Source organism: Mesocricetus auratus, unplaced genomic scaffold, assembly GCF_017639785.1.
Source record: "Mesocricetus auratus isolate SY011 unplaced genomic scaffold, BCM_Maur_2.0 Super-Scaffold_100004, whole genome shotgun sequence".
Taxonomy (NCBI): Eukaryota; Metazoa; Chordata; class Mammalia; order Rodentia; family Cricetidae; genus Mesocricetus; species Mesocricetus auratus.
Window position 1 is genome coordinate 71,594,293 of NW_024429189.1, and position 14,139 is coordinate 71,608,431.

At 39.5% G+C, this 14,139-nt stretch overlaps 1 protein-coding gene across 8 annotated transcripts in view; it reads right to left on the reverse strand.

Moving 5' to 3' along the window:
- The window catches only part of Hipk3 (homeodomain interacting protein kinase 3), a 75,353-nt gene that overhangs the window by 3,970 nt on the left and 57,244 nt on the right, over positions 1-14,139 (reverse strand). For 5 of the 8 annotated variants that reach the window (XM_013121415.3, XM_013121418.3, XM_013121421.3 and 2 more), the window contains 13 exons: positions 12,391-12,510; positions 11,297-11,383; positions 9,997-10,181; positions 8,637-8,796; positions 8,129-8,252; positions 4,606-4,727; positions 4,249-4,376; positions 4,001-4,162; positions 3,781-3,843; positions 3,221-3,514; positions 2,894-3,034; positions 706-941; positions 266-402 (listed from right to left, as the gene is read on the reverse strand). In XM_013121415.3, the coding sequence (XP_012976869.1) occupies positions 266-402; positions 706-941; positions 2,894-3,034; positions 3,221-3,514; positions 3,781-3,843; positions 4,001-4,162; positions 4,249-4,376; positions 4,606-4,727; positions 8,129-8,252; positions 8,637-8,796; positions 9,997-10,181; positions 11,297-11,383; positions 12,391-12,510 (1,959 nt within the window). The remainder of the gene's footprint in view (positions 1-265; positions 403-705; positions 942-2,893; positions 3,035-3,220; positions 3,515-3,780; positions 3,844-4,000; positions 4,163-4,248; positions 4,377-4,605; positions 4,728-8,128; positions 8,253-8,636; positions 8,797-9,996; positions 10,182-11,296; positions 11,384-12,390; positions 12,511-14,139) is intronic. The other 3 variants (XM_040745943.1, XM_040745946.1, XM_040745945.1) reach the window with 3 other exon arrangements.

The window sequence follows — 14,139 nt, forward strand, 5'->3', positions numbered from 1 at the left end:
AAAGGAAACACATTAACATTTTTCTGCTTCTCACCGTTACAGCTAGCATTACTGTTACTAATCCCTACCCTTTATAAAGCTAACATTCACATACCATTTTATTAAATTCCAAAACAATCCCACAACATAATTATCCCTCTTATCTCTGCTCAATATACACACATCCCACACCACATACCACACAGATACACAAAACCAAAAATAATAAAGTACAAGAAAAAAAAAAACAACTAAGTGGTAATCCCACAAGCACACATGAACATACCTGGCTGAAGTTCAAATGCTGCTGCTGCTGCTGCTGGAATGCTGATGTGGGTTTTTGCTGACGAGCACCCGAGGCAGAAGGATGGTTCTGCTTTGCAGGGGCAGGCTGTCCTTTTATTAATGGCTGGCATGTAGAATCTGGCAATAATAACCACCACACACATACAAAACTGTCAGAGTTGTGATTTCTGCTTCTCCAATGAAAATCAGACAGGTGCTTACAGATTTTATATAGTGATTAAAGAACCTTCATTTATAATTTAAAGAGAAAGTAATGGCTTTTAAGCATTCGATGACATTTGAAGAGTTGTTTTTGGTTTGGGGTTTTTTTCTCATGTGTAATAGATATGGCAGGGCCAAGATGGCAATCCAAAGGTGACTTCCTGGTCTCCCTGCTCTTAAACTCAGATCATTAAAGGACAATCAGAGAACTATGTTTACCTGTGTTTGCCATGTGCTCATCGACATTCAATCTACTTTCTCTTCCCACTGGAGGCTCCACAGCAGTGCCAACAGCTGGCTTGGCCTCTGTGCCAGCACAAGTCCCCAGCTCTGTGTTTTGGTGAGTATCCGCCACAAAACTGCTCTCTGCAAAGGGACTGTCATGCCCCGAGGAGTCTGATGTTGGAGAGCCGTCCACAGTCTCACACCCACTTTCCTGTTCATCATCTGACATACTACAAGAAAACATTTTTATAGTTTAAAAGTCTCCAGCACACTAACAAGATGCTTAGTTATTTTATATATATTTTGTCCTTGGCCAATGTTATTGGTTTTTTTTTTAATTGGCCAATGTTTTTTTTTTCCTCATAGTATTTCCAGACTATTCAGACAAATAAACCAAATTCTTCCACTTCAGAAATATCCTTTTGGCACTTAACTATTTCTTCTTTCCTTTACATTATCATAATAGTTCACAAAATTTGTCTTTGTAATTCTTCAAAATAAAAGGTACTATTCTAGATGCTAGGAAGACATCTCAATTGGTAAAATGCTCACTGTGCAAGATGACAACTTGAGTTTGGATTCTAGCACCTGCACAAAAACTTGAACAGAGCAGGGTATATCTGTAGTCCCAGCACAGGGGAGGCAGAAACAGAAGAGCCCTGAGCTTGCTGCCCAGCTAGTCTAGCAAACGGGTGAGCTCCAGGTTCAGTAAGAGATCCAAAACTATGGTGGAGAACAACTGAAGAAAACACCCAGCATCGGCCTTGGGTCTCAAGAGGCACATGCGCAAATATGTATGCACACACAAATGCATCCTCACAAGCATAAAAAACAGAAATAAGCAAAGCATAAAGTTGTTCTAGATCATTTAGATTAGGACTTGCATATTTCGGATCCAATTGTCAGGTTAGGTATCCTCCTGAAAGGGTTTTCTAACCAAGCTGCAGTCAACCCAGAGTCCTGAATCCCACTCTTCCTTCCACCTCAGCCCTCAAGAGACCCCACTCCCTGGGATTTCCACACCATTGTCTGTTTTAGTCATTTGTTTGAGGCATCTTTATTTATATGCACACTCTTTTTACTCTTGAACTTGGTGCAGTTGTCCACGTTTATGACCATTTTAAGTGTGTATTTTTATGTGGCAGTTATGCACACATTTATGCATGTATCAACTTCTAAGCAATACAATAAACAACTTATAAAATGATGCATTAAAGCTCGTTTGTCTTCTACAGCCTTGACTAGTGAGTACTCCAACCACAGCTCCTGACTAAAGAAAAGGAAAGCAACTTTAAAGTCCAGTGTGCTAGCACATCCTTTAGTTCCAGCACTCGGGAAGCTGAGGCAGGTGGATCTCTCTGAGTTAGAGCCCAGCCTAACTACAAAGCAAGTTCTAGGACAGCCAGGGCTACACAGAGAAGCCCTAAAAAACAAAAAAACAAACACTAACTTTAAATCCTTTTCAAATACTGTCACCAATTTTTATAATACAAAATCAAATACATTTCATAAAAATTATTGTGGCTGCCAGGTGTGATGGCTCACATCTTTAATCCAAGCACTTAGGAGGTAGAGGCAGGAGTACCTCTGAGTTCAAGGCCAGCCTAGTGTACGGAGTGAGTTACAGGACAGCCAGGACAGTTACACAGAGAAATCCTTTCTTCAAAACCTCTGCCCACCCCCAAATTGCTGTGGCTTGTCTCTCAATACATTAGCACATTGTGCTGGTTAGGAGACACTCTTTCAGGCACTACGTGCTCCTACAAGGCAATACCAAAGGCAACAGACAAATCAGTTACCAATAGTGGAGATGAAAGTGACTACTCTCTAAGTGGGCCACTCAGTACTTCCAACATGCAAAAATGTACTGGTACTTTAATTTTAAATTAAAGGCTTGGTTTGTTTGTTTGTTTGAGATAGGGTCTCACTATGTAACCATGGAAGGCCTTGATCTCTCAGAGATCCCCTGCCTCTGCCTCCCAAATTCTGGAATTAAATGCATGTGCCATCAGAAACTGGAGCTATTTTAATAGGAAAAAATGATTACTAAAAACACAAGCTTACAAAACTGATGTAGTTCAAAAGAGCAATCACTGTAGTAAGCGGTAGACACTCTCACAAGACTGAGGCTTTTAGCAGACAACACAACATTTATGATGAGCTACTATTAAAATTCCTTTACCTGTTGGGTCTCTTGCAAGGGGATGGGCTGGATTGCCCCGAGGAGCTGGTGCTCAGAGTGCTATCAGGACTACTGAGTGAACACATCCGATCAATATTCAAAGTGCTTTGGCAAGCTTCACAATCTAGACTACCTTTACACCTAGTGAGGAAGTAGGGCAGACATGGGTCAAGAGTGAGAAGACAGTCTCAAACTAGCCAAACTACAGTTCTGAAAGGCAGGACACAGTTCAGCCAAGGAACACTAACAAAGAGTATGCCCCAAAAGCTGGCCTCTGCACTTAAGAAGGTGGCCGCTGTTTGTGAAGGCTGAGCATCTGGTACTTACTCTCTGAGTGAATGTCTGGGTGAGGTCTCTTCGTCATCAGTGTCACTGCTAATGGTGATCACACTCACGGCAGGACTCGGGGAGTCTGCGATGATGATGGTTTGCCGCTGTTTGTCTGAAACTGAAGAGTCCTGTCGGACAGACGCTTCCTGGCAATTCCGTGCCTCTCCTTCTGAGGTGTGACGATTGTCCTGTGTTTCTACACAACTTACTTCCTCAACGTCTTTCCCATTGATTATCTTTGGAGAAATAAATGCTGAATGTGGGATATTGGTATTCTGCAATGAATTACTCCTGCAACCAAAGAAATAATTTGTAATTTCTACAATCAAAATAGAGAAATTATATTTCTCAAAGATATTTTGTAAAACCAAACAGTGTAAACTTTCATGTGTTCATGGATGTAACACACTGACATAGCAAGAGTTTCATGAATTATAAAATATTATCTCTAAAATGTAGCTTACGTTTACATACTTTTTGTATATGTGGCATCTGAATGTCTACGGTTGCTATATTACAAGTAGATAATAATCAAAGGGCAGTAAAGACAATCTTACCAACTGAAAGCATTTATTTCCTTTCTTCCTGGCTCCCATTCCATTAGTTTTACCAAAATACCTCTGAGAAATTAAGAAGGGAGCTGGCTTAGTGTTTGTACAAAGCTACAAAAGAGGTCATTTTTGAATACAACAGAGTGACCCTTTAGTGTACATGCAAATTTTATTTTAAAGCCTAATTTCAAAATGCAGAGGAAAGTTAAGGTACCCGAATACCAACCTGTTCTGGCACAGTTTATTTTTCTTGGTAGTGGCAGGCTGAGGCCAGACAACATGTGCAATGCCCACGCTGATAGGCTGAGGTGCCGATAATGTTATCTGATTGGTTAGAAGAGGCTGTGGCATCACCGAATTGTAATGACTGCTGTGTGGAATCATTTTCCTATGGAGCAAGTTCAGAAAATTGAATCCTTTTTACTATGATCTGTTTTGCATGTAATTCACAGAGAAGTTCTGCGTTGGACTTACCCCCAGTCTCCAAGCCTCTGTGAACCAGCCATGCCTTCCGAAGTTAGTGTTGCCGCAGCAGGAGCCACGGGAGTTACCTGCTGCCAGGCAGGTATCAGCATCTGCTGTGTTCTACCAGACCATGTCTGCTGCATCAAAAAACAGCCCAATAAAACAAAGGTACAAATAGCATGTCCCAAATTCACAACAGTTAAGGTAACAACTAGTAATTATAAAAGCTAAAGACCATGGCCTGCAAAATAAGACTGACTTCCCACCAAATCACTCTCATTTTCCCAGAAGTCCAAGCTACATATGACTTGTATTTATGTTAAAAAAGGAGAGCACACATGTAAAGGAAGACTAACTGTGACCAACCTGTGAAAGAACTCCAGGTCGGATCTGCAGTGGCTGCACAGCTGGGGCCTGAGTTACAAGTGGAACTGTATTGTCTACCCTTATGGAGTAACTGGTGGGTTTGCCATGTGCTGCAGGAATACCTGAGAAACAGAACAGTCATCAGTGGGGGATAACTTATAAAACTATACAGGCATAACTTATAAAATTACTTTGAATGTATGAAAGGTTTAAATTCTGACTCAGATTATGCCTATTTCTACATAAAATAACAAAGTAATCTATTAGTAAAGATGAGTATTTCCTATCTGTTTTGTGGTATTGTCTCAAACAGTGGTGCCAAGTTACTCCATCTTTTTCTAAATGTGCTTTAAAGCAGAATCATTTATTCTTCCTGCAAATTCTCATCTTCATCTCAAGTTTACTACTGTCGCATTATTTCCCTCTGTTTGTCTCCTATGACAGGGGCTTGGAAGGATGGAATGAGACTCAAGATCTTCATAAAAACCTGGTGAAGATCTTGAGTGCTTCTTTCACACAAACGCTTCCCTTTGCCTAAGCCATTTCTTCTTCAGAGCTGTAAGAACCTCACACACTTGTCATGAAGAGGGAGCTGTGTACTTCACAATTAATGGACAGAAACTGAATTTCAGAACAGCACAAGTTTATATACTTGCTGCCACATTCCAGCCTCCAAAGGAGTAGCAAAAACCATGATAGTGCCTAATCTGATGATGCAACAACGTTTCACCCAATATGATACAATGAGCTGGTGTTCCTAGAAGAGAGCTGCCAGCACTACAGAACAAATGCTACCTCTTTTATAAAATAGTTCAAAATAAATTAATAAAAAGACACAGGCAGGACTGGTAGCCAATTAATTGTTAACATTTCTTTTCACTGTATCACAAGCCACTCTGTAAATAATAACTCTCTTGTTGTTTGTTTGTTTTTCAAGACAGGGTTCTCTGTATAGCCCTGGCTGTCTGGAACTCACTTGTAGATCAGGCTGGCACCAAATTTACAGATCTTCCTGTCTCTGCCTCCTGAGTGCTGGGATTAAAGGCGTGGGTCACCACCACCCAATGCAAATAATGACTTTTACAACACTGAACCTAAGTATTAAGCAGTGCCACATCCAACTTGGGAGCCTTGAGAAACAAAATTCTGGAGCACGTCCCAAAGACCAGTAAAAAAAAAAAAAAAAAAAAAAACTATAATCAATTCTCTATATCATAATTCCAAACTTTTATAACAATCAATGTCATTACAGACTAGTACATCACTTAATGATGTAGTTCCTTCTAAGAAATGCATCACTGGGCAAATTTGTCTGCTACATGAGTATACTCACACAAACTAAGATGGTACCCTATCACTATGCAATGTAATCTCAACAGCTAAAATTCAGCTCAAAGGCACAGGGCTGTGTAACTTAATTTTTTTTTAATATATAAAAGTGATGTTAGTGTTTCCCTTTTGTCATAAGGGATAAAATACTACAGTGTTAGTCTTTCTCTACTGAAAAAAAATCTTAATTTTTTTATTGCATAACGCAATTGTTAAGTGCTAGTCCTAAAGAAAACACCATTGCTTCCTGTTTATTTTCCTCATAGACACTGAGTTTACCGTCAATGTGCTCTACAGTGCCCCCCATAAGCAATGTTCACATGAATGTGAGATTTTCTGTGTAACGTTTCTCTTTCTTTTTGATCAAATTCAATAGTTGGTTAATATACCAATTTTTATAGTGAAGTTGGCAAGACTAATTGATTAGAATTGTTTTAATACCTGAAAACTAGGTATAAAGGTTGATAAGAGTTGCGTATGGTGGCACACATCTGAAATTCCAGTATAATTGCAAGTTTCAGGCTACACTGGATACAGAATCAGACAATGTCTCCCAAATGAAAAGCAATCAAAGAGACAAAAGGACCAATACTGAAAGTCTAGAAATGCTGAGACCATGTCTAGGGCAAACACTGCATTTAAGCCATTAATATATTTGCTAACAAATATACAAAGTTATTCCTTAACAATTTTAAGTTAAATAAAAATATAAAAGATGTCTTATCACACTAAAATATATCTCTTAAATCTCTTATGTCATGTAATATAGAGAAGATAGGCTCTGAAAAATATTGCTATTCTGTATCTGCACAAAATACACCGTAGTGCAGGTGGGTAATACTCACATGGTTTCAACACAGGAGAAAGAAACTGTCAGAACCAAAAAGTTTGCTTGCCAACGTAGAATGTAAGAATACCTTAGAGCAAGCAGTCATAAGGCATACAGCACAGAGAGAATAACATGGTAAAATGTATGCACTCATTGAATCTAAAATAGAAGACAGGATTTTTCAACTTTCTCATGTTAGAAATTTTTTGACTGTTTGAAATTCTTATAGTTAAAAACAAGCAAATGTTCCTGGTGGCAGTGGCACATGTCTTTTGTACCAGCATTTGGGAGGCAGAGGAAAGTGGAGCCTGGGTTCAAGGTCAGCCTGGTCTACAATACAAGTTCCAGGACAGCCAGGGCTACATAGAGAAATCTTGTCTTGAAAACAAACAAAAAAAAAACAAGCAAATACACAGTATTTCTAAGAATGCTATCGAACTTACGATGTAAACAAAAGTTGCTACTCTTTAAATATAGTGATATGCTATGTGACAACACTTAGATCAACAGTCACTCAACAATGATGTCTAAAGGTTGTATTACTAATTATTATTATTGTTCACTTAAGATTGTACACTGGAGCTCTGCATGTAACTTTATGATAGAGAGCTTGCCTAGCATTTGCGCACCATGCCCTGAGCTCAATCCAAGAGGGGCAGGGACTGGGGACTGATATATTGATTAGGTTGTGTGAGTATACTCTGGTGTTCACACCGCCATATCATCTAGTGAGATTATTTCTCAGACTGTATCTGTGTTTAAGTAGCCAGGACCATATATAAATTCTCTGAGGAGAGCTACATGAGAATAGCTAGTTGAAACCGTTTCCCATCTGTTATTACTAGTCAACTAATTCAACATAAATGTACTTGCTGTTTTGTTGCACTATATGTAGGAAATGTTAAACTTTAAGAAATTACTTAATATTAACTGGAATTAAAATTGTCAAATAACATTCTGAACCTATAAATCAAAGATCTGAATGACCATGATATCATCTATCCAGTCTATTTTCCTTTATAAATGCTAGAAAGGGTTAAGCCTCAAGTGGCATTCCAGCAACACTAGAAGCGTATTTCCAGGTGACTTGATGAAACATCAATCACTTCCACTAAAGCAAAGTTGGACATAGCCATTTGAAGCCTTATCCATAATCAACCTGCTGCTTTAAGGTGGCAAAGCCAGCGGGGTGTGGGGTGCATGACTTTAATCAGATCAGTCAGGGCTACACACATAGTGAGAACTTATCTTAAAAAAAAAAAAAAAGAGACAGACAGACAGACACAGAGAGAGACACAGAGACAGAGACTGAGAGAGACAGAGATTGGAAAAACCACATAAATTACATTCTAAATGACAGTGTACCTTGAATAGCTGGGGGACAGATAATCAGGGTCTGATGAAAAGCATCACCACAACCGAACTGTGCAGTTCCCGCCTGCAGAGGTATTCCATGGTGCACAACTGAGTGAGCAGACGTGGTTAATGCCTGAAACAATCAATGTACTCCACTTTATGTAGGGCAGTCTTCCAATCGCTACAAATACACTACAAACCCACACATACTTTCTAAAATTAAAATCATACTTCCCCAGTAAAAATGAACCCAGAAAATGAAACAGAAAGCACACTGATCAATTTAAATTGGGTTTACTGATCTCTATTTTGATAGAGTTTTGGTCCTAACAGCAGAGAAGGAAGATTTGAGAAAATGAATTCACAAGATACATTCTACTTGGTTTACATAGAACAGAACAGACATACTCAATGCTGACCCTCACTGCATCTGCTGCTCACATGATGCTTCTACATCTCAAAGCAAAGTGAGCAGCCAGAAGGCTTTCCAAAAGTACTGAAAACTGTCAGTTCTTACCTGGCTTCTTAAGGTCCCGATTTTAGTCAGGTTTGCCGTTAGAGCAGCAGTGCTATTTGATGCAACTGGCCGTAAGAGTGACATTTTACTGTGATTACTTGTTTCACATGAACTTGGGTGGGACTTGCAAATATCCATAATATGAAAACAGGACTTTACACTGCACAAGAAAGAGTAGAAAACAGTGTAGCATTATTTAAAATGTTTAGTTCAAGACTACTGTATAGTAACAAAATAAAAATTATTTGGAAAAGAACAAATTCTATGATTTGTACTTTTATTTCTTATACTTTTACTAACAGCAATTTCTACAAGAAAAAATATCAAAGCAAATACATATTATGCTGGTAACATATTTAAGAGAGCAAGGCAGTATTACATACTTTTGGATTAGCACACAATAATTTAATGATCTCTACATAATTTGTCCTAAATTTGAATAGACAAATCACTAAATTAAGCAAGAATATCATTATGATGTTATTTTCAAAGTGGTTATTTATGGAAATTCATAGAATGAATATCTTCAGAGTTGAAGGGAAATTTATCTGGGTTTTATAAAAGTACTAATACAAAAGCATTTCACAATAGTAAATATTGATCCATTCACATAATAACTTTCATTACTGTTTATAAAACAGTAGTTGAATTGCTCTAAACTGTGGGAATGACAATTAACGTTTTAAGTGATGGGCTTCACTGCGCCATTTTCACACTTGGGAATTACTGCACTTCATTTTTGTTGCTTTCCCTTCCCTCTCTCCCAGGCCCCTTCCTCCTACTCCCCTCTTACTGATTCATTCCTCCCCAGAACAGCTTTTTCCTCTGCTCTGATGTCACATGATTCTATTACCTTTGAAGACCCAGAAAGACCACAAAAAGTCACTGATTTTATTGAAGGCAGCAGACAAGGCCTTCAGAATGTGAGCATACCGTCTTCCTTACTAACCCATAAAACCCACTTTCCTTCTAGAACTCAGGAGCAAGAGAAGGAGAAAGAAATCAAGAGGGATAAGAAAAACAGACAACAGAGTTACAGGTCTTAAAAGGACAGAATCTAGGAGGAACTAGCAAAAATGGAAACAGGACTCAAGGGCCACCTCCAACATTCTTTCCGTACCCTCACTGCTCTGAGTGCAACACTCCCGTTTTTAGTGTGGCACTTGGGGTCAGCAGTGGAGCTGGCCTTCCAATGTGTGTTCTAACTCTACTCTGCCACATACTGGTCTATGCAACCTCAGCCAGTTTAGCTCCATCTTTAGACGTAGTTTATTAATGTTTAGTAAAGACACTGATCTTCTATATACCTGCCATTATTTAAAAAAACAAAAAACACTATGAAAGATTATAATGTACATACTGGTTGCTGTGAGGGAAATCTAGAAGATGCTTCATATTAACGAACGGGTGGTTCAGCGTCTCGGCCGGAGTAATTCTTAAGTCTGCATCAATCAGCAACATCTTCTTCAACAGACTCACAAATTCTCTTCTATCAGCTTTCTCAGCCAACAGATCACTTCCCTCCAAATCCATCACTGTGTTCACCTACAACATCAAAGTTTCAAGCCATCAAATAAAGATAAGCCATAGAAAGGTTTGTTAAATCCAGGTCTTAAAAAAAAGTACTACTCAACTAGTTATTTGAAACAAAAAGAACTGAGATTCACAAATCTACAAAGTCTTCTGAGCTAACAAACAGGATTCAAAGTTAGAAATTAAAGAAAAAAAAACTTGCTGGGCAGTGGTGGCACATACCTATGGTCCCAGCACTCAAGGCAGAGGCAGGTTGGATCTCTGAGTTCCGAGGCCAACCTGGTCTACAAATCGAGTTCCAGGACAACCAGGTCTGTTGTACAGAGAAATCCTATCTTGAAAGAAAAACAACAAAAAGCCTAAAACCACTTTATTACTGTGTAAGTGAATGAGTGAATGTATCTGTGTAAATGTTTGTCTGTATATGTATCTGTGTGGGTGTGTGTATAACTGTGCTGAGTGTGTGTGTCTGTGTATGTATATGCCTCTGTATGTATGTATCTGTCTCTGTGTATGTCTGTCTTGAGTGTGTGTGTGTATCTGTGTGTCTGTGTGTCTGTGAATATATGAAGTAGATTCTTTCCTTCCACCTTTAAATGTGTTCCAGGAACAGAACTCAGGTCACCAGGCTCGCATGGCCAATGTTTTTTCCCCAATGAGCCATCTCACCAGCCCAAATGGTGTTTACTAAACACAGACCAATTCCTACTAAGACAGGAAAAGAAATCTTCCTGTTCATTTTCCTCTTGAAGACAGAACAAAAATCTTTAGAAAATGACAGCATAGGCAAATTTAAAATTTGATAAATACAACTCAGCCTGAAAGTTTGGAATTTTTGAATTCTGTTTGAAACACTTCAAAAGTAAGCATTTAGAGAATGAGTGACAGCTAGGCGGTGGTGGTACACGCCTTTAATCCCAGAACTCAGAAGGCAGAGAAGCTGGCGATCTCTGAGCTCAAGGTCAGCCAGGTCTGCAGAGTGAGTTCCAGAACAGTCAGGGCTGTTACACAGAGAAGCCTTGTCTTGGGAGGGAAAAAAAGCAGAAAATGAGTGGTGCAGTCTGAATCCTCGGCCCTGGGATCATCTTCAGCACACAAGATTAACTAACGAGTGACTGAGTACTCACGTGCACTATCTCGTCCAGACTGCTGAATATGTACTTCCTGGCTTCTTTAGACTTCATTCCTGTCTCTGCCTCATGCTCTTCTAGTGTCTTGTTATATGTATACCAAAGAGAAAATAGCATATTACTCACCACATCCCAATTTCTATTCCTTTAAGTCTGACACATTTAACCTGATGCCTAGTATAGTACTTTCAAACAGAGTAACAACCAACAACTGGGTTTTATAATACAAATAAATGAATAAATATGAAGCTAGGAATAGTGCACAGTCAAGTTAACCCAGTACTCTGGCATAGGAAGATCAAGTTGGAGACCACCCTGGGCTACACAGTGAAACCCTGTTGTGCTGGTTAGTTTGTCAACTTGACACAGCCAGAATCATCTTGGAAGAAAATATCCCCATCAGAATGGCGTATGGGCAAGTTTGTGGGACATTTCTTGATTAATGGTTGATGTAGGAGGGCCCAGCTCACGGGTGTAGTGTCACACCTACACATTTGGTCCTAGGTGATATAAGAAAGCACATGGAGGGGCTGGAGGGACAGCTCACCAGTGGTCAAGAACACTTGCTGCTCTTACAGAAGATCCAGGTTCTGTTTGTCAGAGCCCACATGGTAGCTAGCAAGCATCTATTAATCCAGCTCCAGAGGGTCTAACACCCGCCTCTGACCTCTAGAGCCAGCAGACACACATGTGGTGCACACACATACGTGCAGGCAAAACACACATGTGGCACACACACACACACACATATGCAGGCAAAACACCCATTTTAAAAAACCCTAAAACATTTTCTTTTTTTAAATTTAAAGGCGGTATGTGGGAGGATAGGACTATGACAGTAAGCAGCACTCATCCAGGGTTTCTGCTTGAGTTCCTGCCCTGACTTCCCTCAGAGATGGACTATGGTCAGGCTGTGAAAGCCTTTAAATAAAGCCTTTCCTCTCCAGGTTGCTGTTGGTCATGACGTTCATTACAGCAACATAAACCAAACTAAGAACCTAGCTCAACCCTATAAATGAGACCAAAACTGGTAAAGGTAATAGACAGATTCAGACCCTGTCCTATATATAGTACAGATATTAGTGAATTACCTTTAATCTCCAACCAGAATGAGACATATCTGTTTCTCTGCAAAAAAATCTTGTGGATTTTGTACCCACATTTAACAATTGTTCTCCTGGTAAACCTTGAGTCTGAGAAATGTATCGAATCTGAAAAATAATAATAATAAATTATTCTTTCATAACAGGCATTACTTGAACATTCTATCAGTGACTACGCTAGATCTCAGGTTAAGAAGATAAAGATACTACCTATGCCCTCAATAAATTTACATTTATTGAGGAATCTGTAGTGTTTTAAGTATACAGTAAATGTACACTGTAGGAAAGACAGGGATGGAAACCTAAAAGAATTGTAGTCAAGAGTTTGCTGAGAAAAGCTTGATCTATATTAAAGTTATATATAAATTATTAACATGTGTAAAATATGAAAGTTCCATATAAATCAAGAGAGAGGAAACCAACATGTCCAAAGCCTGGAAATACAGAGATTCATAAGGGAGAAATGAAGATGAAATTACCTTTGGGGGTAAAGGAGAACAATACTAGGATTTGAACCTAGGGCCTCAAGTGCTCGACCACTGAGCTATTCCCAACCCAATCACTTACTAGGAAGGAAGGAGCAGGATTTGAATTGAATTATGACAGAGAGCCCCAGTTGCCTATGTGAGAAAGCGACAGGTTACAGACACGCCCTCCCAAGGAACACACTGAAACCTACAGAGCCTGTCCTAGGTACCACATGGAATTCTTCCTTCAGTTCTTGGTTCCTTCCAAGCCAGTAAGCAACAGTAACTCTCTTTCCCAGCAACCCCATTCTCCCAGTTAGATTTTTCTCCATTATGCTTTTCACCGTATGGTATATGACACTTTTCCTTTCCATCTTCTTATTCTACTCTCCAATTCTCAACATCCATGACAGTGTCTGATACGCATCAGGCCTTTAGAAAGGCATTCTGTAACTGGTTGGTACAAGCAATAAGCACAGGCTTTAAGGGGTGAATATAACAGGACCAAAAAGGTCCTCCATCTTCCCTCCCTGCAGTTTAACCTTAGACACTCTGCTTAACTAAGTCCTAAATCCATCTTTACCTTCACCTTCTAGTTAGTTTCCCTCTCAGATTAAAAGAAATCCTGCATCTCCTAGCCTGGAAAATAAAAATAAAAACTTGCCTCTTTAGTCCATTTTAAAAAGGCCTCCACTACTTCCTTTTTGTGTACAGTCAACAAGTGGGTGTTAAGAGAGAGTCTTGCTCTGTAGCTCAGACTGGCCTTAAACTCAAAGCAACCATTCTGCTGCAGCCCCTTGGAGTAAGCATATACCACCACAGCTGGCTTCGTTTTCTTTTCGTGCTAATGGCTACCATCTTTTTACTTAACATTTTTGTTCATTCAGCTGGTGCATGCCTTTGATCCCAGCACTTAGGAAGCAGTGGCAGGTAGATCTCTGTGAGTTCGAGTCTAGCCTGGTCTATAAAGCATGGATAGCCAGGGCTATATAGAGACCCTTTCTCAAAAAACCAAAAGACCACTTCTGTTATTAAAACTTTTATTAATAAAAAATGTAAAACAGAAAATAAAGACTATTTTGCCAGTCATAGTAGCTCCCACTCAGCACTCAGAAGGCTGAAGTAGGCGCAGATATCTTGGGGTTGGGAGGGGAGCACAATAAAAATTCTGAGAGATAAAATGCTACCATCTCAGGGCAAAATGATAAACTAGCATGGGTTGTTCCTTCCCTGAACCCAAATCTTGGAGTAGGACGACAGGGCTGCTTGG